At 39.7% G+C, this 24,095-nt stretch overlaps 3 protein-coding genes across 4 annotated transcripts in view; all 3 read right to left on the bottom strand.

The window, feature by feature from the left end:
- Positions 1-1,710: 1,710 nt before the first annotated feature.
- On the bottom strand, positions 1,711-15,133 carry cops8 (COP9 signalosome subunit 8). The gene is made up of 7 exons (XM_063888499.1): positions 14,890-15,133; positions 14,134-14,204; positions 11,490-11,538; positions 10,317-10,449; positions 5,242-5,349; positions 3,090-3,152; positions 1,711-2,255 (listed from the first exon to the last, which is right to left on the bottom strand). Exons 1-7 carry the CDS (start codon positions 14,980-14,982, stop codon positions 2,176-2,178), a joined length of 597 nt encoding a protein of 198 aa, XP_063744569.1. The 5' UTR covers positions 14,983-15,133; the 3' UTR covers positions 1,711-2,175.
- trim63b (tripartite motif containing 63b) lies at positions 7,526-10,251 on the bottom strand. Its single transcript, XM_063888498.1, has one exon. The coding sequence runs from the start codon at positions 8,982-8,984 to the stop codon at positions 7,935-7,937; it is 1,050 nt and encodes a 349-aa protein (XP_063744568.1). The 5' UTR covers positions 8,985-10,251; the 3' UTR covers positions 7,526-7,934.
- Positions 12,904-24,095, bottom strand: part of LOC134867715 (inactive dipeptidyl peptidase 10-like) — a 679,335-nt gene continuing 668,143 nt past the window's right edge. The window contains exon 27 of one of the 2 annotated variants that reach the window (XR_010166171.1): positions 12,904-12,919. The gene's annotated coding sequence lies outside the window, so the exon portion shown is untranslated. Of the gene's footprint in view, positions 12,920-13,643; positions 13,715-24,095 lie in introns of those variants that run through there. The other variant, XR_010166173.1, reaches the window with a different exon arrangement.

Genomic DNA, 24,095 nt, shown 5'->3' with positions numbered 1-24,095 from the left:
ATTAAAAATCATCATTTATTTGTCACTATAATTATAGAGGCCTCGACTCCATTTGGTTCCCCCTGTGTATGGTCAGTGCAGGGATTGAACCTGTGTCCTTTGCATATCAGCTATGCAGTATGAGTTGTACACAAAGCAACGCCTGTATCATCTGGTTGGATATATAGATTGTTTTTATCAAATGACTTTTACTTGCATACAGTTTTAACATGCCCACATTAAGACACATGTAACTTTTTATTTTTGCTCTGATATACATAGCTATTTCCGGCTGTGCAACTTCAGCTGAGCATTTCATCAGGCCAACAGATCAGGCCAGGTGTCTGTGTACAAATTTAGTCTCGTTGTGACCCACACTGAGGAGTGATCAGAGTCAGTTACTCACACTGACTGACTCAGTCAACACTCGTTCAAATGAGCAAATACACAAACATTTCTATGAAAAGGTGAAAGCTATCTGATGCCTCGACTGTATTACTGAAACAAAGCAATAAAGAACAGGTACAGTCTTGGTTTAAACTTACAAAATAAGAACCTTCACAGTTAATGTCGACGCAATGGCCATTTCTGTGTATGCAGTGGACTCTAATGAGCCAATTCTAAAACAAAGTAAACCATGTTGTGAAATAAATGAGTTCTGCTTCACCGCAGACATCCAAGGAATGGCTCTGATGTCTCGCTAAATCACATCAAATGTCTGCCACTTCAAGCTAAATGTAGATCAAATAAAGTGAATAAGCAGTGGGGATTTTTCTCACCACCAGCCATCTATTTGCTAGACACGATGAACAGATGGCAGCCAGATATGCCTCTGTAAAAGGAAATGCCATTCACCTCTCCATGATGTTCATTCAAGCTAATTACAGATACACAGCATTGATTGTAATGGTTAAATTAACTTTGAAATGGTGTATTTTCAGCTTGTTTTTATCATTTTTCAGTAATGTACCCTGCTGGGTGTGCTCGTGCTCAGACATGTTTGTGGACTGGAGCTTGGTGTCAGAGCAACTCGAGGTTTACAGTGAAGAGGAGCCAAAATAGATGTTTCTGATTATATGCACTGATATCAAGTTACTGCTGGGGTCTAATGTGGGAAGAACCACAGCTGGAAGATGCATTGTCACACATTATGTGACTGTTGAAGCCAGGTAAATGACAAACTCACATTTGAATGTGAGATTAATGTGACAGCTGGCAGGAGGCAGGAGTAATAGTGCCAGGCTGAAAGACAAAAAAAAGACAAGAGTTTTTCTTCATTTCAAGATTAAACACTAGATGTGGCAAATAATGTTGGACTTAACCCTTGAATGGTTTCTGTATCCTCAGGGATAGATTGTTTTTGACAGGCTGTGTCCACGTGTTACAGGGAGTTTTAAATGGGTGCAATACGGCTGTAACAAAGGTGTGATGTTGGTGTCACAGAGGTGTATAACAGTGTAATATGGGTGTTTTATGGGTCTACTAACAGTGTAACAACACAAGTGTGTAATAAGAGTTATATGGGTGTAATACATTTAAATTAAGGTCGTATGTATCATGGTATTACCACTCTAATATGGGTGTAATGTTTGATTCTCAAAAGTTCAACGATAACTCTTTGTTATTCATTCTCCCTTATACTCTTTTGTAGGTAGGCCCAGCACTAAATGCATTTTAATGTTGGACACCTTTAAAGTAACCATCCTTCCTTCTAAAAGCAATACAAGAATATTCAATTAGAAACAAAATTATATTTATTCACCAGTCAAAACATGAACCTCAAAGTATGAGGTCTGAGGACTGAAATCTTGCGCTGACGTGCGTCTGCAGAGCCTTCTGTCAACTGGCAACACGTGTATGGGGGGGTTCCTTTAACCTGTCCATACTAGCTTGTGGGTTTCTATTGTGTGGGAGGGGCCTGTTAATGTAGCAATGAAACCTACTGACATTGATGACATGTTTCACAGAGCCAAAGAAAGAAGAATATAATACAACATTGTGTCTGACAGATTTTGTAACACTATCAGGGGGAGCTATTTTAGTTAGGGACATAAATAGGCTTTCTGCAGCTTGCAGCGCTCATGCGAAATGATGGTGTGTGTTTGGTACATCCCTGAAGGAACAGTCTATCCGAACAGAAATCCCCCCCTCTGTACCGGGCGAGCAAAACTGGGTGGTAGTGGTGTTGGTGGGTTATCAGTTCTCGAGGAAAGCCACGTAGTCAGTGAGTCTGGCCAACTGCTGCTCATTTGGAACCAATGAGACGGGGGGAGGATCTGTGGAGAGAGGAGGAGAGGCTGAGTCAGAGGGGGATTCCTCGATGTGCCAAGTACCATTGATCTGCTTACATCTGCCCGACTTAAAGTTGGTGGCTGCACCAGCACGTGTTTCAACTCAGACTGACTCAGCAGGTTAAGTTAACCGCACTGTAACATATGAGCTCACTCCCCCCCCCCCCCTCTGACCTGTTTAACAAGCCTACCTACATGTGCTTGGAGATCATTACTCTTTACATTCATACCAACCAGAATGATTTCCTGTGTGAGATCCACAACCTAAATTACTAAGCACTATTTAGTCCCACTGGTGCTGTGTGTGTGTGTGTGTGTGGGGGGGGGGGGGGTGTGTGTGGGTGTGGGGGGGGGGGGGGGGCAGACATGAGGATTAATGGTAAGTGGGTTAGCTTGTTGAGTAGGACATGTGTGCAGCAGATGCTTCAGCAACTATGTCGGATGATTACAGAGAGCAGGACATGCAGCCTCATCCTCCTCACTGTTAGAGAGCACTAAATCTGAAATGTTCTCTTGGAAGAGATCAATCCATAACTTGTGAGGACATGTGAGGATGTGGTAGAAAGAGACACAGAAGAAATAAATGTAGGGAAAGGATGAGGCAAATGTGGATCTCAGACAATAATAAATTAAGCAAATCACATATTTCAAAAGATTCCAGGTAGGGAATATCATCGATCGTTCTTCAATCCCTGCTGCATAAGTGTCTGTGTGTCTGATTTTATAAAGGAGAAGAACAGCTGAAGATGGGCTCAGGATTAATCCTGAAGAGAATAGAGTTCAGGCAACAGATGTGAAAAGGGCAATACTGCCACCTACCGGGCTTTTTGGGCATCACCATCCTGGTAGCAGGGTCTGCCTGCCAGCCCTGACTTACCACACCTGCAGACAAGAGAACACAAGCCTCATCAGCACATGAACAAATGTGTGTTTAATAGACATTAGCTTGAATTCATCAATATACAAATACTGCAGCTGGGATTGGGAATGTTACGTCATTAACAGGAAGTCAGACAGCTTTAGAGGATCCTGGAAAATGCAACCCGTTGACTAGTAGAGTGAAGTAGTGTAACTTTTTCATTTTAAACCTTTGAAACATGGTGAGCAGGCACTATTTACATTTTGTTCTTTTACAAAAATTGAAAGTTAACTAGAGAGATGTTGACAACGTCAAGACGTGTGTCTGATGTCAGCCAACTGCTGACTGTTTACTCCAAGTGTCAAAAAGAAACACAAACACAGGAAACTATATCAACGCATGAACAGTCACAATACATAAATATACCAGTAGATAGATTAATTGAAGTTGTGTTAGCTTTCAGCCTAATAAATCTTACCTATGTCCGGATGATTTTATAGTCACCATTAAACCTGTAGATCTGAATGTCAGGATTTTCTGTCAAGGCATTTCACTTTTGCAATTAAGGAAGAAAAGCTGACAGATGATCTGTAAAAGCCGATATACTGTACATCTCTGGAAAAAATTAACAGACCACTGCAGCATTATCAGTTTCTCTGGTTTTACTATTTATTGATATGTCTTTGAGTTAAAGTGGCCATAGACAGCATCTATCTGGTATTTGAAATTGTTCTCTGATGTCTACAAAGACGGTATATACAGTAACTTTAGTTGATCCCAAAAATATCCAGATGCGCTTTAACAGACCCATTTACAACCCTATGATTTGGTCCTAGATTGAAACAAGCTGAATGGCCTTATTTGGGGCTCATTTAAATAACTATGACGAGCTCTGCTCTGATTGGCTGGTTTACTAGGAGCAATCCATGGCTGCCTCCGAGCCCACAGAAGAAAGTGAAGTTCGCGAAACTGTGAGAGATGAACCATGGAGGCTATTGGCATCCAACCTTACATGTTTGAGCCTTTATCGGAGGAGGAAAGCGATGAATTTGAAGAACAGCCAGTTGGTCGGAGATTGGAGAGCAGCGTTATGGAGTGCTAAGTGTTAGCGTTAGTGTTTCCAGCAGCTGGTGTATGCAAATGTTGGGGCTGGACTACCGTATGTTACGTCACACACAGGGATTGTTGTAATTCGCCCGTTTTACTGCTGTGATATGCATATTCATGATTTGCACGTGAAGGAGGAAAAAATGGTGTTGGAGGTTCACGGTATGTCAGTTCAATGTACCGAGCTCTCCTTATTCAACTATGCCAAAGTAAATACAGTTTTCCATTCTATGACACCTTTAAATGACGATTTTTGTATAGTATTCTATAAACAACTGGCTGACATGCATGTTTTTTCTGGAGATGGATATTGATGACGCTTTCCTCCCAAGTTGGCAGAGCCCCCCCTGAATACACCATGTTACCTGTTCCCTATCCAACAGTGGATTGTTATTCAACATTTTCTGATTTGATTTGTATTTGCATTGTGAAAAGGCAACACTCCCTGTCCTCTGCATTTTTGAAGAACAAATAAAAGTCATCATTCAGTATTGAAAACATAACATTACTCATTTTGAGGAATCAGTATTTCCATTATCTGCTTTTTGTTTTCAACTACATTTTAATGGTCAATAATGTCCCTCCATTTATATTATAGCTTAAATTAGAAAATAGTAATACAAATAATAGGACAAAAAAACATAAAATAAAAATAAAAACACACAATAATCAAAACAACTAAAAGTAGAATTAACAAGCTACCAGCAAATTAACTGTGTAAAGTATTTCAAAGGAGCTCTACCTTCACCAGCTGCAACAATGAAATATTGTACACCTTAAAGTAATATATGAACATTATAATGAAAAGGCACATTCTGTAGTAGTATATATTAAAGCTCATACTTTTTTTGAATGCCTGATTTGAACTAGTATTTAAACACTGTGGACGTACTACTTTTACATAAGTAAAATATCTTACTACTTCCACAGTTCTATATTGCTAGAATTTATTTTTTAGACAACATCAGTGATAAGAGGACTTTTCCTGTGTGGATGTAATCATACCCTTTACTGCCTCTTCCACAGAGTATCCCACAAAGGCAGCGAAGTCCTCTGCAGCGATGGAGGTGTAGGCCTGAGCCACCAGACTGTACGCCCTCTGCCGCGTGCTCTCTGTGAAGGACGCATGGACACAGGGACATTCATATCACACTCAGGCTCACATGCATACATGCTGAGATTGTTCTATTTAGAGCATACAGTACTGGGGCAACAGGAAGGCACACTCACACTTATATGCTGTTACTTTAGATTCATGTTTCTTGTTTTGCTAATCAGCACAATGTTCTACACTGAGTAGCAATCAATAACAAGGGACAGGTCAAGGTTTGGAAGCCAGGAGCTGTTTCAAGAACAACAAACACTGAATCAAAGTTCCATGCTGTGATCATGAGCAGTCAGAGGGGAATATGTGTATAGGTGAGCTCTCAAAGGGAGCGCTTCTACCTCCACCAAGGAAGTTGGTTTGTATGTCAACATGGTTATGATAAAAACACAGGCCTGATTTTCCTAAAAGGTGGTGTAAGGGTGTAGCATGGTCCAAAGGCTAAAACCAAATTCAAATCACGGAGCATAAACACCCATGATTTGTTATTATTTAACGATCTAAACAGTCTTGATTACATTCCATTTTCCTGTTCGTGCAAATATAGGTAATGTGGTAATGTTTGTTAAATAAACTGTGATCTGATTATGACGAGCTAAAACAAATAATCAATTACTTTCCACAAGCCTTCTAAATATGAATCATGGATGTTGTGCAGTGCTTACACTACACACCCCTGAAGTCTTTATCAACAGCCACTGGCTTCGACTTCTGAAACGTCAAAGCTGGCACATTTATCTCCCCCGACTTTGACATGGTGCAGTAACTTGTGGAGATAACTGTAAGAGTGGCAGCCCAACAACAGCTCACACACTGGGCTGCATTTGCTGCTACTCCTGCAGCGACCACGTAGATGCCTCAGGGTTGTGGCCTTTGGTGTTTTATAGCCTAGCAACGGTCTATGTGTACCAACAGTCAGTCGGTTGCAGCAGTAACAATAATAAGTGGGATGAGAAAAGACAGCTGTGATGGGGAAGGCCGGAGGTTTGTCAAGAGCACTTTACTATTCTGCTGTCCAAGAGGCTTCCTGTTCGCCCGTTATTGTCCCAAAAGAGAAGAAAGGACTGTAACATTTCACACATTTGTACACAAAGCTACCTCTTTTTAATATCTGCACAGCTTTCCACTGTTTGTAAAAATACTGCACATATTTTATAACAGTTTTTAAATTATTTTGTCCTAATATACGGCCCTAATTTTTGGTATATCTATATTTCATTATATTGCTCTATATTTTAATGTTATTTTTTTTGGTCCTTCTCTTACAACTCAAGTTTGACTGTTTAAGTATGCTCCATATACAGCAAGGCAAATTCCTCGTATGTGTTAACCTACTTGGCACCAAACGTGTTTCTGATTCTGCAAAAAACATTTATGAATAGTTGTGTTATGGTATCAATCAAAGTTTTGGTGCTGGAGTTATATCAGCAGTCATTATTTAGACATTATGAGGATTAAAGCAGATGGTGTGTTCCACAATACTGTGGATACAACAACATTGTCTGGTGCTTGTGGTCCCTGTGACTGACAGAGTTCTCCTTTCCTCTAGTTAGCATAAAACTCCCATGTCAGTGCAGCACATATCAAACTGCACAACCCCTACTCCCTGTTGTGTTGGAATAACTTCTTTGCATCTGGTTGTGATTTAGAAAAAAATGTGGACTCTGAGCAAATGCTCCCAACACAGCCATGCATGTCATCACCGGGGGCTTTTTTGTAACCCAGTCCTCAGGCAGACATGTATTTTTACCATGGCCTTTTGACCGTTGGGAGAAGACTCGTGTGGCAACTGGAGCAGCCTTTCTTAGCGTGGCCTTCTGACACTCCAGAACGGGTCTGGAGCTGCTGAGCAAGACGTCCATGAGTGGGAGGACAGAGTTTTATGGAGGAGAAACAAGACCTGGCCTGTCCTTCCCTGAGGCTATTCCAGGGCTGCTATCATCTCTCACCCTCTCACCTCTTAAAAATAGCCCCCACTTTTAACCAGCAAAGGCAAAGCACACATGGCAAGGGCTTTTATTTTTATATATACAGACTATTGCCAAGTAAGAGCAGCATAGACTGGGAACTATTTTGTTGGAAGCACTCCAACCCCCTAAAATAATACTGGGTCTTTCAATGCTTCCTTCCTTTGTATGTTCCTAACCTTACTGTTCAAGCTTGGCAAATAAAGCAAATAGGAGCTTAACATCATGCAGCTTTATTCCACATTCCATTGAAGACAAATTTGGTGATTACAGATCAGCTGATCACCAGCTCAACACAAACTTGGACAAAGTGAGAAAAACACAAATAACTAATACCATAAGGAAACATATAAGGAAAACAATGTGTAATCAATCTTCAGACATGTTATTTGAACAATTATCTAGACCAATTTCTCCATTTAACTGGCTCAGAAGTACAAAAGTATAAAAAAAACTTAAGAAAAACAAAGAATACTTCATTAAAATATTGCACTGAACGAATGGGCAAGGCGCCCAGCTCCACCATAACCTTGGATTTCTTTCAACATCAAATGCAGTCCCTGCCATATACAATTGGGTCGCACATTACAGTATTTCTTACAAGTCCGTAACTAGTTTGATTTTCATTATTCCTCCTCCTCCTCCTCCTCCTCTTCTTCTGCATCCTCAAACTCATCTTCATCAACCACTCCGAAGTCCATTTTTGCCAGGACTGCCTCAACATGCTCTGTCGACAAAGTGAAGTGGTCCATCTTCTCGAAGCCTGGCTCCGGCCGGTCTTCTCCCAGCGAGCTTTTAGCTGCATCCTTGGTCTTCGTGATGAGGCTTTTGGAGGCCAGCAGAAACTCTGCAGCACCCCCCTGCTCCAGCGCCCTCACAGCGGTATCCGTCAGCTCTGAACTCGTCTGCAGTCGCTCACTGTAGCGCTGAGCCAGCGCCCGCAGGGCTGCCACCTTTTCGTCTTGCTCTTTCCCAATCTGCTCTAGTAGAATGGTCTTGCGCTCCTCCAGGACAGCGTATAGCAGGTCAAAGCGTTCCGCTAGCCCTTGCTTAGCACGCTGAGCGTTTTCCTGCACAGCACGGCAGGCATCTTCCATCTGGTTGAGCAGGGCCTGCAGGCGGCCATTGCTAGCTACCAGGGTATCTATCGCATTACTCAGTTCACTCTTCTGGGTCGTGTAAACACTGGCTAAAGGTGCCACCTCACAGTCCTTATGCTGGCCAAACACTTTGCACATGGAGCAGGTGGGTGTCTGGCAGGTAGTGCAATAGATGTTGATCTTCTCATCCTCGTGTTCTTGGCACATGGGCTCTTTGGATTCTTTAGGCTTCAGGGTGGGTTCAGTGCTCTCGCTGTTGCTCCCTTCTTGCTGCTGCTTATAGAGGTCGATAATATTTTCAACCAGCAGGTTACGCTGAAGCCCATGCACACCATGACGGTCCAGCACAACCTCGAAGCGGCAGGTAGGACAGCGGAAGACGCCACCGGAGAAGCGGTATGGGTTGCGCGAGTCGTACAGGTCGCTGGCACAACTACGGCACAGGTTGTGCTGGCAGGGCAGGATCACCACAGGTTTGGTGAACATTTCCAGGCAGATGGGACAGCTCAGCTGCTTCTCGAGGCTATCCATTGGGCTTGGGGGCCGAACCATAGACCCTGTCCTCTGAACGTCCATAATAATGTCACTGCCTAGCGTAAGACCAGTAGGTTTTCTAATCTTTAGGAGAGAAAAATACAGGCTTTGCTCTCTGATGGTTTTAAAAAGTTACTAAAAAAACAAGGTCAGACTCCTGGAACTTCTCCTTGGCCTCTGCTGCTGCTGCTTGTGAAAAGCTGATATCTATTCTGGCTGAGAGCTGGCAGCTCTGTCCTTTATACCAGCCCCTCACAGCTGGTGACATATGATACCTTCCACCAAGGAGAGCACACATTCCAGCCTGCTTGTTGCCTCGGGATCTTTTCACAGAAATGGCCCCCTCCTACTCAGTGCTGCATGTGTCACTTGTCCCAGAGTCTCCTCTCTATCAGTGGTGGACGGAGCAAGACAACACCGGTCCATGTGACTGGCTCAGCAGAGAGCAGGAGCTCAATCTTATTGATAAACAAGTCAATGTCAACATCCTGTGACTGCTGTGTTGTTTTCAGTGTTTTAACTCCTTTCAGTTGTTGCATAATACCTAGTTTGCCATTCATATAACTTGTGAGATCACAACAAGGAATGTAATAACTTTGTCACTTTCTATTCTGCTGACAGTGATAAAAGTGTATCAACCAAAGATTAATTGAATTTTTCCTGGTTAATTACATCATTATGAGATCTTTAATTATGTGTAGGTCTCTTTTCTCAAGATAAAAAACCAAACAATTATTCGGAGATAAATGCTTTTCAAATATGAAGATTATCTTTACAATATTATGTTGATGTTTGTCACAGTTGTCAGACAATTGAGAAATGTTATAACGTTGTTGGTTGTAAACACAAATGTACTTGCTAACAAGACCTTCACTATAATTATCAGTTCTTTATCCCTTTTTTAAAAGGCTTTATCAAAATATTTGCCTAAGAGCAAAACCTTTGCATTTAGATTCAAACCCTCCTAACTTCCAACATCCACCAGGAAGCATCTTATGACATACTGTACGTCACCATTCATGGCACATCAACAAGTAGTAGTAAACAAGAGGGAGAAGCTATTCTTAAACTCTTGCACAAGTTAAGCATCACATGACGCAGGAACCCAAACAACTGCAACCACATGTTCCCACCTGAACTGGCCTTCACCATACTGATATGCTCTGCCACAGGAAATCCAAAGGTGTCTCATTTATTCCTTAATTCCAACATGTAATTTCCCCTGGGTTACATGATAGCTCAAGCTGTTTTCATGTGTAGGAAAACAACAACATGGAACTTTGCTTAATTTTCGTCATAGTCAAATGTGTGAATATCGTGTTATTGAGTGTTGAAGATTCCTAGGAGCTTGAATGTTAAGACCTTATTTTTTACCTCGTAGCGCCTCCATGACTGGAAGGATGTTCTCTGTCCACTGGAAGGCTGCGATTGTTGTGTAGACCCCTGGAAAGTCCCGTTGCCAAATGCGTTGGCCAACAGCCCAAATAGATGTTAGTTCAGGGTTTGCCTGTACACAGCAAGAGGAAAGGCATTTTAAAAGCAGTTAGTATGTAGTCCCACCCAAAGGCTAGGATATTAAATATACTGCTATGCTGCTTCAATATTTCAACTAGCCATTAGATACAAAACAGCCGGCACATTTAAGTTGAGTGTTTTGGCCGTCGTTTAGCTCAGTTGGTAGAGCTGTCCGACCGTGTACATGTTTTTCTTGAAAGTACATTTCACAATTACACCATTTATTCTAGCTAGAAACGGTGAAAATGATCAAAGTCAATCAATTACCAACGGAACTTCATGTGTTACCAACCCTTATATCAGGAATCGTAACTTAATCTAAGATTAAAGAATTGACATTACAACAAAAAAAATCCCCTTTTTAATGAATGTTTTTCAAAAAGAATTGTACTATACAGACAATACATTCTGCCCTCCTCAGCATGACAGGGAGGCCCTGAATGACTCTGTCGCGTTACAAAGCTTCAGTGAAACCTCGACTGAACTGCACATCTGTTTACAGAGGAAAGGCTGTAATAATATGTATATACATTTCAATATGTATAGTATGTGAAGCCCCCCCAGTACTGTTAACAGTTGTGGGCACTTGGATTCAGTTCAAGTCAGCTGAATATATTTCTTTCCAGTTGTTTCAAAATAAGTTTAAATTATCAAAGAAATCCAACTTTGGTTTTCTTATGGCGTTATTAGTGTGGGATACTAAACTAAATATATGTTTTTGTGCTTTCTGCTTTAAAGCATGGCTGCTCTTTTATCAATAGGGGTGCAGGCGTAAAATATGTATATATTGCAGTTCAAAACGAGGCTACTATGATTATAGTGTCTTAGTAGGAAAAAAATCGATCTGAAAGTGAAATGGGTTCACAGGCTTTAAACACATATTGGTGAACATGTATGATGAAGCTTTTTTCGAATACAATCTGAGAGCAACGTCCTTCAGAGCTGAGCATCTGAAGAGAACTTAAAGACCATGTGAAGCAGCACAAACACATGTATCTTTAGCAATGTCTCCTTGTGTTTTTTAAAGCCTACCGATTTTATTGCTTGGGGAATCCGTTTCCAGAGATACCTGCCATTATTCCTGTTGGAACCAAGCAGAACAGGTCAGAAAATACACTTTGAAATGTGCATGTTTGGGCAGCAGGAATCAGCAGGGGTATTCCTGAACAGACTTTATATACAGTACGTACTACTGTGGCAACACACACTGTCTTGTTATAAGTATGAAAATGTCTTAAAAACATTAAGTTTAAGGTCATAGAAAAATAATACATGTTCTTATTTCTTATTAGTATTACAGAAATATAACGTATTCAAGGAATATACCTTTCATTATGCGTTTCTATTTAGGTCGTGTTCACTTTAAGATCACATGGTTCTAAATGTCCTATCACATGTCCCGTAGTTCGGAAGTAAACGTCTCATTCACGTCAAGCGCATTTCAGCGATTTAGTTAAGTTGTTAAATCCTTTGCATCCAAAATACTCTGTTAACATCTTGTGTCTGTAATAGCATCGTTGGTATGTATTCTTGAGATTGTCTGTAGAGTTTTATCATTATTTTGGACGATAATGTTGGGTTTTGTAAAGTATGGTCTCATTCTACAGTTTGTGAATGCTACGTTTCGCGTGTGTGCTAATTTGTCCTTGTCCTTGTTTGTTGCAGTTTCACCTTTTCTCTGTAGCGTCAATAAACCTGTGGAACAAAGAATTAACCCTCAGAGTCTTGGTGTTGGGAAAAAGTTTAGCTGGCCGTCAGGATATTACGGTTAGACATATCGAGGACGGAACACACACATCGACTCCCAAACCACATGTATTAGTTAAGCTAGCCATGTAATGTGATATAAGCAGCAAAAAGTCATAGCACAGCAAACTCAAGAGGAAAAATTGTAACTTGACTGTTTGCCAAGTTATATTGAAATTAAGGATTTAAAGTATGTTTTGCTTCATATTATAGGACAGCAGGACAAGGCCAGTTATGTGAAGTACATTTATTGAAGTGCTGTTCTTAAGTACAATTTTGAGGTACATAATGTCATTGAGTATTTGCTACTTAGTGCTTATTACCCACTACAATTCAGAGGTAAACAGTGTACTTTTACTCCACTACATGTATTTAATCCCTTGAGTTACTTTACAGATCTGGATTATTGATGGTAAATATAATCAGCCCTTAAATCAGACTGTAGTTCACCTGCAGTAAATCCAGCAGCTACCCTGCAGTATACAAAGCCATTCAAACTAGCTGCACCTTTACCAGCTCTGAGAACACTTTAATGATCAATCATTATAAAACATATCAGAGATATTATTCTGAAATGGACCAATCAAACAATGACTACTTTTACTGTCACTACTTTAAGTACATTTTGATGAGAGTACTTTCTACTTTCACTGGAGGAACATTTAGAATGCAGGACTTTTACTGTGACAGAGTATTCCTACACTCTGGTACTTCTACTTTACTCAAGTACAAGATCTGAGTACTTCTACTTTTACTCAAGTACAAGATCTGAGTACTTCTACTTTAACTCGAGTACAAGATCTGAGTACTTCTACTTTAACTCGAGTACAAGATCTGAGTACTTCTACTTTAACTCGAGTACAAGATCTGAGTACTTCTACTTTACTCAAGTACAAGATCTGAGTACTTCTACTTTAACTCGAGTACAAGATCTGAGTACTTCTACTTTACTCAAGTACAAGATCTGAGTACTTCTACTTTTACTCAAGTACAAGATCTGAGTACTTCTACTTTTACTCAAGTACAAGATCTGAGTACTTCTACTTTAACTCGAGTACAAGATCTGAGTACTTCTACTTTTACTCAAGTACAAGATCTGAGTACTTCTACTTTTACTCAAGTACAAGATCTGAGTACTTCTACTTTTACTCAAGTACAAGATCTGAGTACTTCTACTTTTACTCAAGAACAAGATCTGAGTACTTCTACTTTTACTCAAGTACAAGATCTGAGTACTTCTACTTTAACTCAAGTACAAGATCTGAGTACTTCTACTTTAACTCGAGTACAAGATCTGAGTACTTCTACTTTAACTCGAGTACAAGATCTGAGTACTTCTACTTTTACTCAAGTACAAGATCTGAGTACTTCTACTTTTACTCAAGTACAAGATCTGAGTACTTCTACTTTTACTCAAGTACAAGATCTGAGTACTTCTACTTTAACTCAAGTACAAGATCTGAGTACTTCTACTTTAACTCGAGTACAAGATCTGAGTACTTCTACTTTAACTCAAGTACAAGATCTGAGTACTTCTACTTTTACTCAAGAACAAGATCTGAGTACTTCTACTTTTACTCAAGTACAAGATCTGAGTACTTCTACTTTTACTCAAGAACAAGATCTGAGTACTTCTACTTTTACTCAAGTACAAGATCTAAGTACTTCTACTTTTACTCAAGAACAAGATCTGAGTACTTCTACTTTTACTCAAGTACAAGATCTGAGTACTTCTACTTTTACTCAAGTACAAGATCTGAGTACTTCTACTGTTACTCAAGTACAAGATCTGAGTACTTCTACTTTTACTCAAGTACAAGATCTGAGTACTTCTACTTTTACTCAAGTACAAGATCTGAGTACTTCTACTGTTACTCAAGTACAAGATCTGAGTACCCTCGCTACTTAGGAAAGACATAATGGTACTTACATGTCATTATGAAGTAAATAGAGCGACAGCAGCTGAGCGTACACTTGAGGTGTTGCAATGCCCCCTGGAGCCTGTAAACACAAATGCAGGTGAGAGTTTATAGTGAAGCTACATAATAGCAGAAAACCAAGAGAGTATTTTGCACATCAATCCATAATGTAATTCACTGATACACTAAGCTCCGTTACATGTGGTAGTGTAACTATGACCGACACCACTTACCGTCCAGTCAGTTGAATGATGTTATTATTCTCTTTAGTTTCGGCAAACAGTATAGCATTGCTTCCCAAGCGTTACCTTACAATGTTGCTCTCAAAGTAATGATTCAGTCACAATGTTACAATGAACCAACGCTTTTTACGTTATGCAACTTAATAAATGCTCTAGTTTAAACTGTAACTACGTTTTCTTTACAAACAACGCCTGGCTATCAAATATAAGCTAACTAGCTAGCTTACATCACAAAGCAGATACTAGAACTGCACATGTTTAAAATGGGAACGCTTTTTGTTAGTATTGTTAGTATAGCACTGGTTCGTTTATGTCGTAAAACTCATTGAATAATTTACGTTGACAGTGACAGAGCAAAACCAGGGTAAGAGATGTGAAAACAAGCTAGGTTATTAGCAAAAACGTTAGCTAAACCTGGTTAAGAGCTAGCTGTCAGTAACACTACTGCCATGCCTTTAAGCTAACCTGTAAGGCAACATTTATTGTGTTCGGGCGGAATATAGTATTTTTTGAATCAGTGCTTACCTCCAGCTCCTGAGCTTCACACTGCTCTAATAATTTATCATAATTTTCCTCCATAATCACAGCAGCAGGCATATTGACGCCTAGCTGTTGCATTGGGAACTTCTTCTTCGGTGGAGGTTGATGGCGGTAGATTAGCAGCCCGTCAGAGGCGTTACTGCCCTCATGTGGGAGAAACACAAACAACACATCATCAGTATTCTTCTTCTTCTTCTTCTTCTTCTTCTTCTTCTTCTTCTTCTTCTTCTTCTTCTTCTTCTTCTTCTTCTTCTTCTTCTTCTTCTTCTTCTTGCGGTTGGCAAACAACCTTTGGAAGCATTACCGCCACCTACCGATATGGAGTGTGAGTCTGGATACTAATACCAAAACAAACAAAATAATAATACTAATAAAATAACAATAATTAAAAATGATAATAATAATAATAATACAAAAAAATAATAATAATTCTAAATTCGACTGATCAGACCAGTTCTTCTCAAGAAATTAAACAATAAACTGAAGCAAAACTCACTTTCTACAGGATTGTATTTATGTTTAAAGCCTCACTTTCTGACTCCAGCTCCTGGATGAGTTGCTGTCTCTGCTAGACAAATTTAGCACAATATTCTACTACATGTTCCACATTCTCTGCACTGTTACATACACTACAATTACCATCAGCATGTTTCTTTAAAATAAATAGAGTACTACTTAACCCAGTATGCCCAAATCTCATCCTAGAGATTATGATTTCCTCTTGAGTAGTTCTAGATGTTGACCTTGCTTCACCAACATACCTTTGTACACTATAGTACTTCCTCCTGGTGATAGCATTGCTCCCATCATTTTGCCATTTCCTCTTAGACTTGGTCTTGACTATGGTCTTAATTTCAGCCTTACTAAAACTTATATTCATGGTGACTTCAGATACAACACATCACCTCTAAGGACATTTCAATAAAAGTCAGACTACAAGTCTTAGTTATACCCAATAGGAGCGGCATCTTGTTATAAAATGCACTACAATTACAAAAACAGCTCATGGTAATAAAATACACAAAGCATATTTTATAGCATGTTTGTTCTGTTCTATATGTAACTTTCTTATGTTTTGCAATGCTTGCTTTACTTCAAATTTCCCTTTATTTAAAAATCTGTGTATGTCATAATCAGAAATGCTTTATTTGTCACACAGCAGGGAAATTAATGGCTCCACAGCAGCAAAGATACAGTGCACCATGGTAAAAATGAAGAAGCAGCAAGTGAGTGAACATAGAAAAATGTGCACAGTGCGGACTGAGTATCCTGGAGGGGGTGGGACATGTTGTCCAACGGTTAAGAGAGCTTAGTCATCATTCTTAGTCTCACACCTCCTCCACAGTGTCCAGAGGACTCCCTAACAGAGCTGCTCCTGATTTTCTTTGTGATCAGATTTTGTGTGAATTAAAGCCTGCTTTTAGTTAAAAAATCTTGATTTCTTATTTTGTACTGCTCTTGTGTCCAGCTTCCTGCTCAACCCTGACATGGTTATAGTAATATTTGTTATCTTTAATTTCTGTCATCTAGATTTGATTACTTATTGATGTCCCATATCCGAGATAAAAAAAATAAAAACTGATCTCTATGGATACCCTCACCTGAAACTTAAAACTAAAAAACAATGAAGTAACAGAGATTCTTTATCTCAGAAATATTTAGTTAATATCCTGTATTTATTGCAAACCGCACCACAACAATGACCTCTGAGTTTTACCAAAAAAAACGTGTAAATCGCAGCTGGATGCTACATTGAACCTCTCCAATATAGCTGCATGTGAGAACACACATAGAAGACCTTCTCTGGACCTGAAGAGAGTGGCGTGTTGTGGTCCAGTTTCATTCAGGCTGGTATTTCACCCTCCGATTCCAAAAGATGGTTGTTTTCTTTGAATCAATGACGACAGTATATTTGAATAATTCAGTCTGCACTTGTGACAGAGCTGAGGAAGACTCTTCTCTTTAACGCACTAATGATCCTCCGCTGTCTGCCACTGCTGGGGATTTCTCTATTTCAATCCCTTTTGATCTCTTCAGTTTCTTTGATGCTGATGGCTGCATACATTTCTCCCTCCACTTTGGAAAATATCTTGGCACCACAGACAGAACTCTGATGTGCTACCACTGTTTTTCACTTTCTATTGTTATTGTTGTTTTTATGGAGAAAAAAGATTGCATTGGTGATTCCTCCTGTCCTCAGGCTTCAGGTTCTAAACAGGCATTAGGTGTGACATTTCCATACATTTCTTTCATTAATTGCCAGATGATGTGGGAATTTGAATTTCTTTTGAAATTTTATATAATTTTTCAATTTAAGAGACTTTCACCCCAGGGAACAACTATTACTTTTTGAAACCTTTTTCTGGAATCATTGCAGAGTCAGTCATTTTTAAAAGTCTCAATTTAGTTTTAATTTCAAAGAGCAGAAATAAAGATGATTCTCTATATGGATTAACATTAATGATAATAATAGATTCAACAGTCAAGGTGGAACGTCCAAGGTCAATTCTTTTCATAGTTTTTACTTCTATTACACTTTTGTAATAGAAGTAAAAAAAAAAGTATTATGTTACAAGCAGATCGCTTTGTTGATTTGATAATGAATGACTAATGACAAAGCTGGGATGAATATAAAATAAAGATGAATTCCGCCCCATTGTTTCTTATTTCAACTGCAATGAAAAGCGTTAAACTGTATGGCAGAAACAGACGGCTGTATTATGGTCTTGTTAATAAAGAGTTCCAAACAATTTCACAACAGAGACCATTCAGTAGCTGCTCTGATTCTTTGGATCATGCATCGTAATGTTCATCATACAGATGGGAGTTATAGTTTTGTTTTTTATTATTATTATTATTTTTTAGCACTTTTAATCATATATTTTACATCTATATACCTTTACTTGGATATTTGTGCATTTATTTTGTGCAGACTGCTGATAGATGTGTATAAAACTGACTGTTTACACTTTGGTTAGACCCTCTTAATTTCGTTACACTCTGCTTGCAGTATGTAATGACAATAAAGTAATCTAATCTAATCTAATATTTACTTAAAGGATGTGATTAAAAGTGATGCTAATAAGAAAAACAATTAACAATTTTTCGTTTAATTTCAGAATTCCATTGCAAGGTATACTTTACTGTTACTAATCTGTGTAAAAAATGTTGACATTGTGCTCACCCAAATGTAACAGGTTGTGTGGTACAGTGTCATCATACACTCTTGCTGGGAGAAGCACCATGAGCCCTAAAGGTCTGAATCATTTCTGATTCACCCCACATGAAAATAAAATCCTGCCAGCTACAGGCTAGCCTTTTTTATGACAAAAAGAGGACCTGAAGCTTTGGTACAACTTTTAAAACCGTCTTTAAACACAGCAATTGTTCATTGTTTACAAGGCATCGTTGCAAGATGTTGGCGTGATAAATCCCTTTTGCGTTATTTTGGAATAACAATGTAGGATAAATCTGAACTGGAGAAGAATGGTGTTGCAGCTTGTAAGTGAGTGGTACATGTAAAGTTTATTATTCTACAGTGGCTGAAGACGCTGAGTTTGGTTGACAAGGCCCTGCTGTTCTCAGATCCTCTTTGTGAAAGATAACTGGAGCCATGTTTGCTTTTCAGTCTGACACACTCAGTGCTATATATAGTTCTGATCTGCTGCCGTGTTATGAAGCATCTTGACCTCTCTGTCGAGGATGAGTCTGTTTCACTTTTTCTTCTTCCCTTGCCCTGGACATTTTTAGTTTTTCTGTTCATTCTGTTTGATCTGATATCAGCTACTTTTATTATTCTATTTTATTCAAGTCTTGTCTTCCTTTAAAATATTTCTCTGATGTCCGTTATCATGGTAATGAGGTTTGGTTAGTTTTATTTTGAAATGTACCTTCCTTCTTGTCTCTTGTCTGGTGTTACTTCCTGTGTTTGCCCTCCTGTGTCTGATTGTGTTATTGCATTCACCTGTTGCCCCTGTGTTTCTCCTCCCATCTCCAGCTGTGTCTTCTCTTGTGATAACCCTTGTGTATTTAGTCTCTGTTCCCCTCTTGTCATCAATGTTTGCTGCTGTTCCTGTCCGTGTGGATCTTTTGCTCTGTGTGTCGTGTCCCTGGTTGGTTAGTTTGTTGTTTTTCCTTTTTGCTTTTTGTGTTTTACTTGACCTGGACTTTTTTTATCAGCTTTATTTTAAATAAAGCTCGCTTTTGGTTTCACCCCCATACCTGCCTCCTCTGTTCACTCTGCACTTGGGTCCTGTCACCAAAACCCTGACATCCGTATATGAAGAAATAAAGTCATGTTTTCCCAGTTTCACTGTTCAGTCTTTTAGCAGGCAGCAGGTCTGATCATGACTAAGAAATATCTTTACATTTTATTTTTTTAATTTGAACACTTTAAATGCCAGTTTGTTTTCATGATGCTATAATGCTGTAAGAAAAAAACAGAAAGCCATTTAATTGTTTGTGTGCTGTTGGAATTGATAGGGGGAATTACATTGTACAGTCTGGAATATGTAGTATGATTAACAGGGAGAGATCTTTCATTTGTATATTTTTATGCAGTGTTGGAAAATAAAAAAGGGGTTTTAGTGTTAATGGTTACATTATTTAATTTGGATGGCCACTGTATAATGGAATTAATGAACGGCGCAAGCAGACACACTTCGTAGAAGGATTGAGCTATTTGAAAAGAACTTTCTAAAGTATGCCGATTCATCGACACTGATACGAAAGTGAAAAAAAATCTGCAAAATGGATGATGATGATGAACTGATTGGAGCAGCTGTGGCGAATGTGAGTCGAAATGAAAAACAAATGAAATGAAACATGAAACAGTATTAAGGAATTAACAGAGGACTACATGAATGCAAAGGAAGTTCAGCAGAACATGGTATCATCTACTTTTAAATGTGAGAGTGAAGCTTGGTTTCAATCCAAATTGACTAGCATTGAAGAATTTATTATTTTTGTGACAAGATGTGTGTCTGAGTCTACAGGAAAGGAGGATTGTCACTGGGAAAGTGCGTCTAAAGTCTCCAAAAGGTCTTAAGGAAGTGAACGTTCATCAAGTGTTTTATCATCCGCCCGCATATGTGCAGAAGCAGAGAAAGCTGCGCTTATGGCAAAAATAAATGCATTAGAGACCAGGCATGCTTTAGAGGGGGAGGAGCAGGAGCTAAATAGGCAAAGGGAGCAACTAAGGAAAAGAAAAGAAACTTTGGAGCTGCAATCCAAGCTAGAAGCAACTGCTGCTAAAATCTCTTTCATTAACATTCTGGAAACTCAAGCCAAAGAAACAACAATGGATGGAATGAACTATCATTAGGAACACATTTTTAAAAAAAGGATGCAATCTCTGCAAAGGAAGAGGATTACACAAAGGATAAAAGAGTGGATATAGAAAGTGTGCGACCAAAGGAAAGATCGCAGTATGGATACTCACTCACCATTCTCCTCAAGGAGAGTCAAAAGCATCACAAAACCCCACTTTGAAACAATCACATGGAAAAGATGATTGTGTGCCCCGATGAACCTGGGGGCTGTGTTGTCTGGAACCTTGTGTTCCTGGTAGGGTCTCCCATGGCAAATTGGTCTCAGGTAAGGGGCCAGACTAAGAGTGGTTCAAAACACGCTGTTGACCTCAACTGATAGGGTGTTAGGGTGGTGGAAGGAACACTTTGAGGAATCTGACAACTCCGCCCTCTATGATCGAGGCGGAGCTGGACTATGAAGGGGGATCAACTTCAATCTCAAGGGGAACACACACATAAAGCTACACACACACACACACACACACACACACACACACACACACACACACACACACACACACACACACACACACACACACACACACACACACACACACACACACACACACACATCATTGATCTATGGCATGCATTCTCTTTCTCTTTCTATACGGAGTCAGATGAAAGAAGTACAACTACAAAACTTACCGTAGGCAGATGGCGAGTCGCTCGGCGGGTCAGATTGCCAAACGCATACTGGTATCAGCCTTTGTAATCAGTGGGCCTGCTTTGCCGAGCAACTCGTCGAAATGTTCCTTGCTCATTCGGAAGTACTGCTGAAACAGTACACCATCCAGACGGAGCTCTTGGACAAGAAAGTGGTATTCCACCCGTTGCTGGCTTTTCTCCGAATGGCATGTACCCAACAGTGGCGGACACCACGTTGCCTCCTCCGATATATTGCATACACAATACCTACCTTCGCTACCAAATTGGAATCCATTTTCTCAATAGTCGAGCTCTAGAAAGCGGTCTTTTTTGCTTTGAGTTTCCAGGGCGGGAGATTAATGTGATCAAGGATGGATTACTACAAGGGCCAAGGGGGCCCTTGAAGCCCAAGCCTCCACGCTACCATTTCAATATTGTCTCTTCAACATAATACAATTAAAGGGGCCCTGAAGCCATAACATTGGTTACATTACATACATTATGTAATATATCTCAATAGGGCCCCTCAATCATATGCCACGGGTTGTGTAATTAATTAATCCCTCATACGTTAAAGCCTCCTACCAAATTAAAAAGAATGGCATATGATAGGTCATATAGTGCTCCTGAACCACAGCTGATCAATGTTATTCATCCCTAATATCGAGAAAGGGCCTTTAAATCAGTTAGAATGGGGTAGGATATACGCAGGGGTTCCCAAACTTTTGCCAGCTGGCCCCCCTTTCGAAGGTTAGAATATTGTCAAGCCTTGATGACGATGCATGATTTCAAGCAGTTTTCTTATGAGTGATGTGATCTGTGTGATGTAGGGGTTTGGGCCCTTTGCATTGCGCCTGCTTATTTTTGACTTATGTGCTTATGTGTTCTTTGACTTATTGTAAATCCTCAAGATAAACGTGAATAAAATTTGACTGTGCTTTTAACGCAACCTTTAACACCGCTGATTTGCGCGTGAGGGTGAAGTTAGCGTGGTGCTTGTTTTTTTTTGGGGGGGGGGGGCGTCACAGGGCCAGGGGCCCAATGACTCTTAATCCGTCCCTGAATGTGATGGTTGTTGGTCGCGTTAACCCCAAGTGCCAGACACGCCCTCCGGCAAGCGTCAACGGAACGGACCCGTGTGTACACTGCGTTACTAGCGAGTGCACTTTGTGAGGCTGGCTTACACTACCAATGTTTATCATATCTGTTCATCCTTATGCTTTCAACTCTGACAAAGACACAGTGGAGTAACTTTAAAGAAGAAAGATGAAAGTCTTAAATTGTATTTTCCACAAACTCTGATTTGATTACCCTAACATTAGGGCAATCATGTGTTTAGTTATTAATGTGTTTGAACGCCTCACTTACACTACAAGGAATATAATTTTAAAGACGGGGAAAACATGAATCCTTTATTTGTTTGTAAATGTAAAATGTAGATTATAATGAGTCAACAAATCCTGGAATCAGTCTGTCAAATTTACATAACAATATTGTTCTCATTCCAGTATGTTTATAACAACTGTACAACATTGGATTCAGTTGAAAATTGATTTGATTATCACTCATTCGCTTTAGATCAGTTCAATCATAATTATTCAGGCCAATAGTTTTTGGGTTATGGAGCTGACAAACAGACAAACTGACAAAAATATGAATTTCCTGCCACAGAAAAAAACTGAAGGCAAAGAAGTGGAAAACAAAGAAAGTAAAACAAAATGAACTGTCATGGATAGGGACAGAAAATGTTTGGACACAGGCTCATGCATTTAAATGGGATCAGCTTCATTAAGAATACATCAACTGTTTTGTTCTGCCAAACAGAAGCACAGTGAACTTTAAGGAAAATCAGGAGAGTGCTGAAGCGTCACTCCTCAGGGTCAGTGTTGATAGGTGCTGATACGGCTGGACCGGTTGGGGCAGGAAGTAGCATGCTGAGTCGCTGGCTTAAAACTCTCTGCAGAAGCATCAGCTCCCCACAGAGAGGGCAGGAGGTGTTTATGGGATGTTCAATTTCATCATCTTTATCTCTGCTGCTGTTTGTAAGATGCCCATGGTTAGCTATACAACACATAGCCTTCAGGATATAACCAGTGGTATTCTGTATTTTTGTCATTTCCAACAAATATCTTGAAAAATCAACCACGAATTAATCCTAATGACACCTGTTGTGTGTTTACCCAAAACAACTCCTGTGCAGAAGAGCCAACCAAACTGTATTCTCAATTATGCTTCAGTGTAAATGTATCCCAGATTCCATTTACAGTTTTGTCCATTTATGGTTAACATTATTAAGTGAAAATAAATTGAACAAAACATGTCAGAACAGTTTGTTTATGTTTAAAAAAAAGAAAAGAAAAGAAAAAAGCTAATGGTTTGACTCAAAGTAGTTTTGTTGAAGATTAAAAAAGACTTTGGTTTTAGACAGAACAGAAACACCACAGTGTCCTGTTTTTGCATCCAAACGTCCATCAGCAGATTTTTGCTCTGATTGGTACCTATTAGTTTAGGGAAAATACATTTCCCTCTTAACATAACTGACATGTAGTTTCCTTTGTACGGCGAAGTAGATTTTTTGAGACCAGAATGCACCAGGCTTCAAGGCCTCTACTTTGTGTTTGAGAAGTTCCAACTTCTACTCTTGAGCCTCTTCAAAGGAGTTGTTCAGTATGGAGATGTGTTTTGTAATCACATGACCTGTGAGGCTAAAATAAGATCATTACATAAGGATCTCATACCGTCATACCGATGGAAATCCTGGTGAATAACAACAGCCAAAGTTGAAGACTTGTCGTTTCTCTTATTTATTCGACCACTCACTGTGTACACACATTCTCCGTCATAATTTCAATACTGCCATTGTCTGGGGCTGTCAAAGGTTCACAGTCCTTATCAGCCGGTCACATGCAGAACAGCGATACTCCTATATTGATAGCCAATCATCTTCCTGACCTATCTTTTTAAATAAGATTCTCTGTCTGCCTTAAGAAAGCTTAAGCTGCTGATACGTCCACCCCCCCCCCCCCCCCCCCCCACCCCCTCCCTAGCACATTCACAGATTTATCAGCACCATCAACCCCATCTCTGGAGTCCACAGGGGGCGGGGGGTTATCTAGCTGATGCTCAGACAGGCAGGATTATACGTTTCTGTAAAGGCTAAGCCCTAAAGACTTTCTGTCAAAATCCTTATTATCACATATCACCGTTATGACAAAAGTTAACTTTGTCCTAATT

The sequence above is a fragment of the Eleginops maclovinus genome, chromosome 7, assembly GCF_036324505.1.
Source record: "Eleginops maclovinus isolate JMC-PN-2008 ecotype Puerto Natales chromosome 7, JC_Emac_rtc_rv5, whole genome shotgun sequence".
Lineage (NCBI taxonomy): Eukaryota > Metazoa > Chordata > Actinopteri > Perciformes > Eleginopidae > Eleginops > Eleginops maclovinus.
This window is presented reverse-complemented; position numbering and strand designations above follow the sequence as displayed.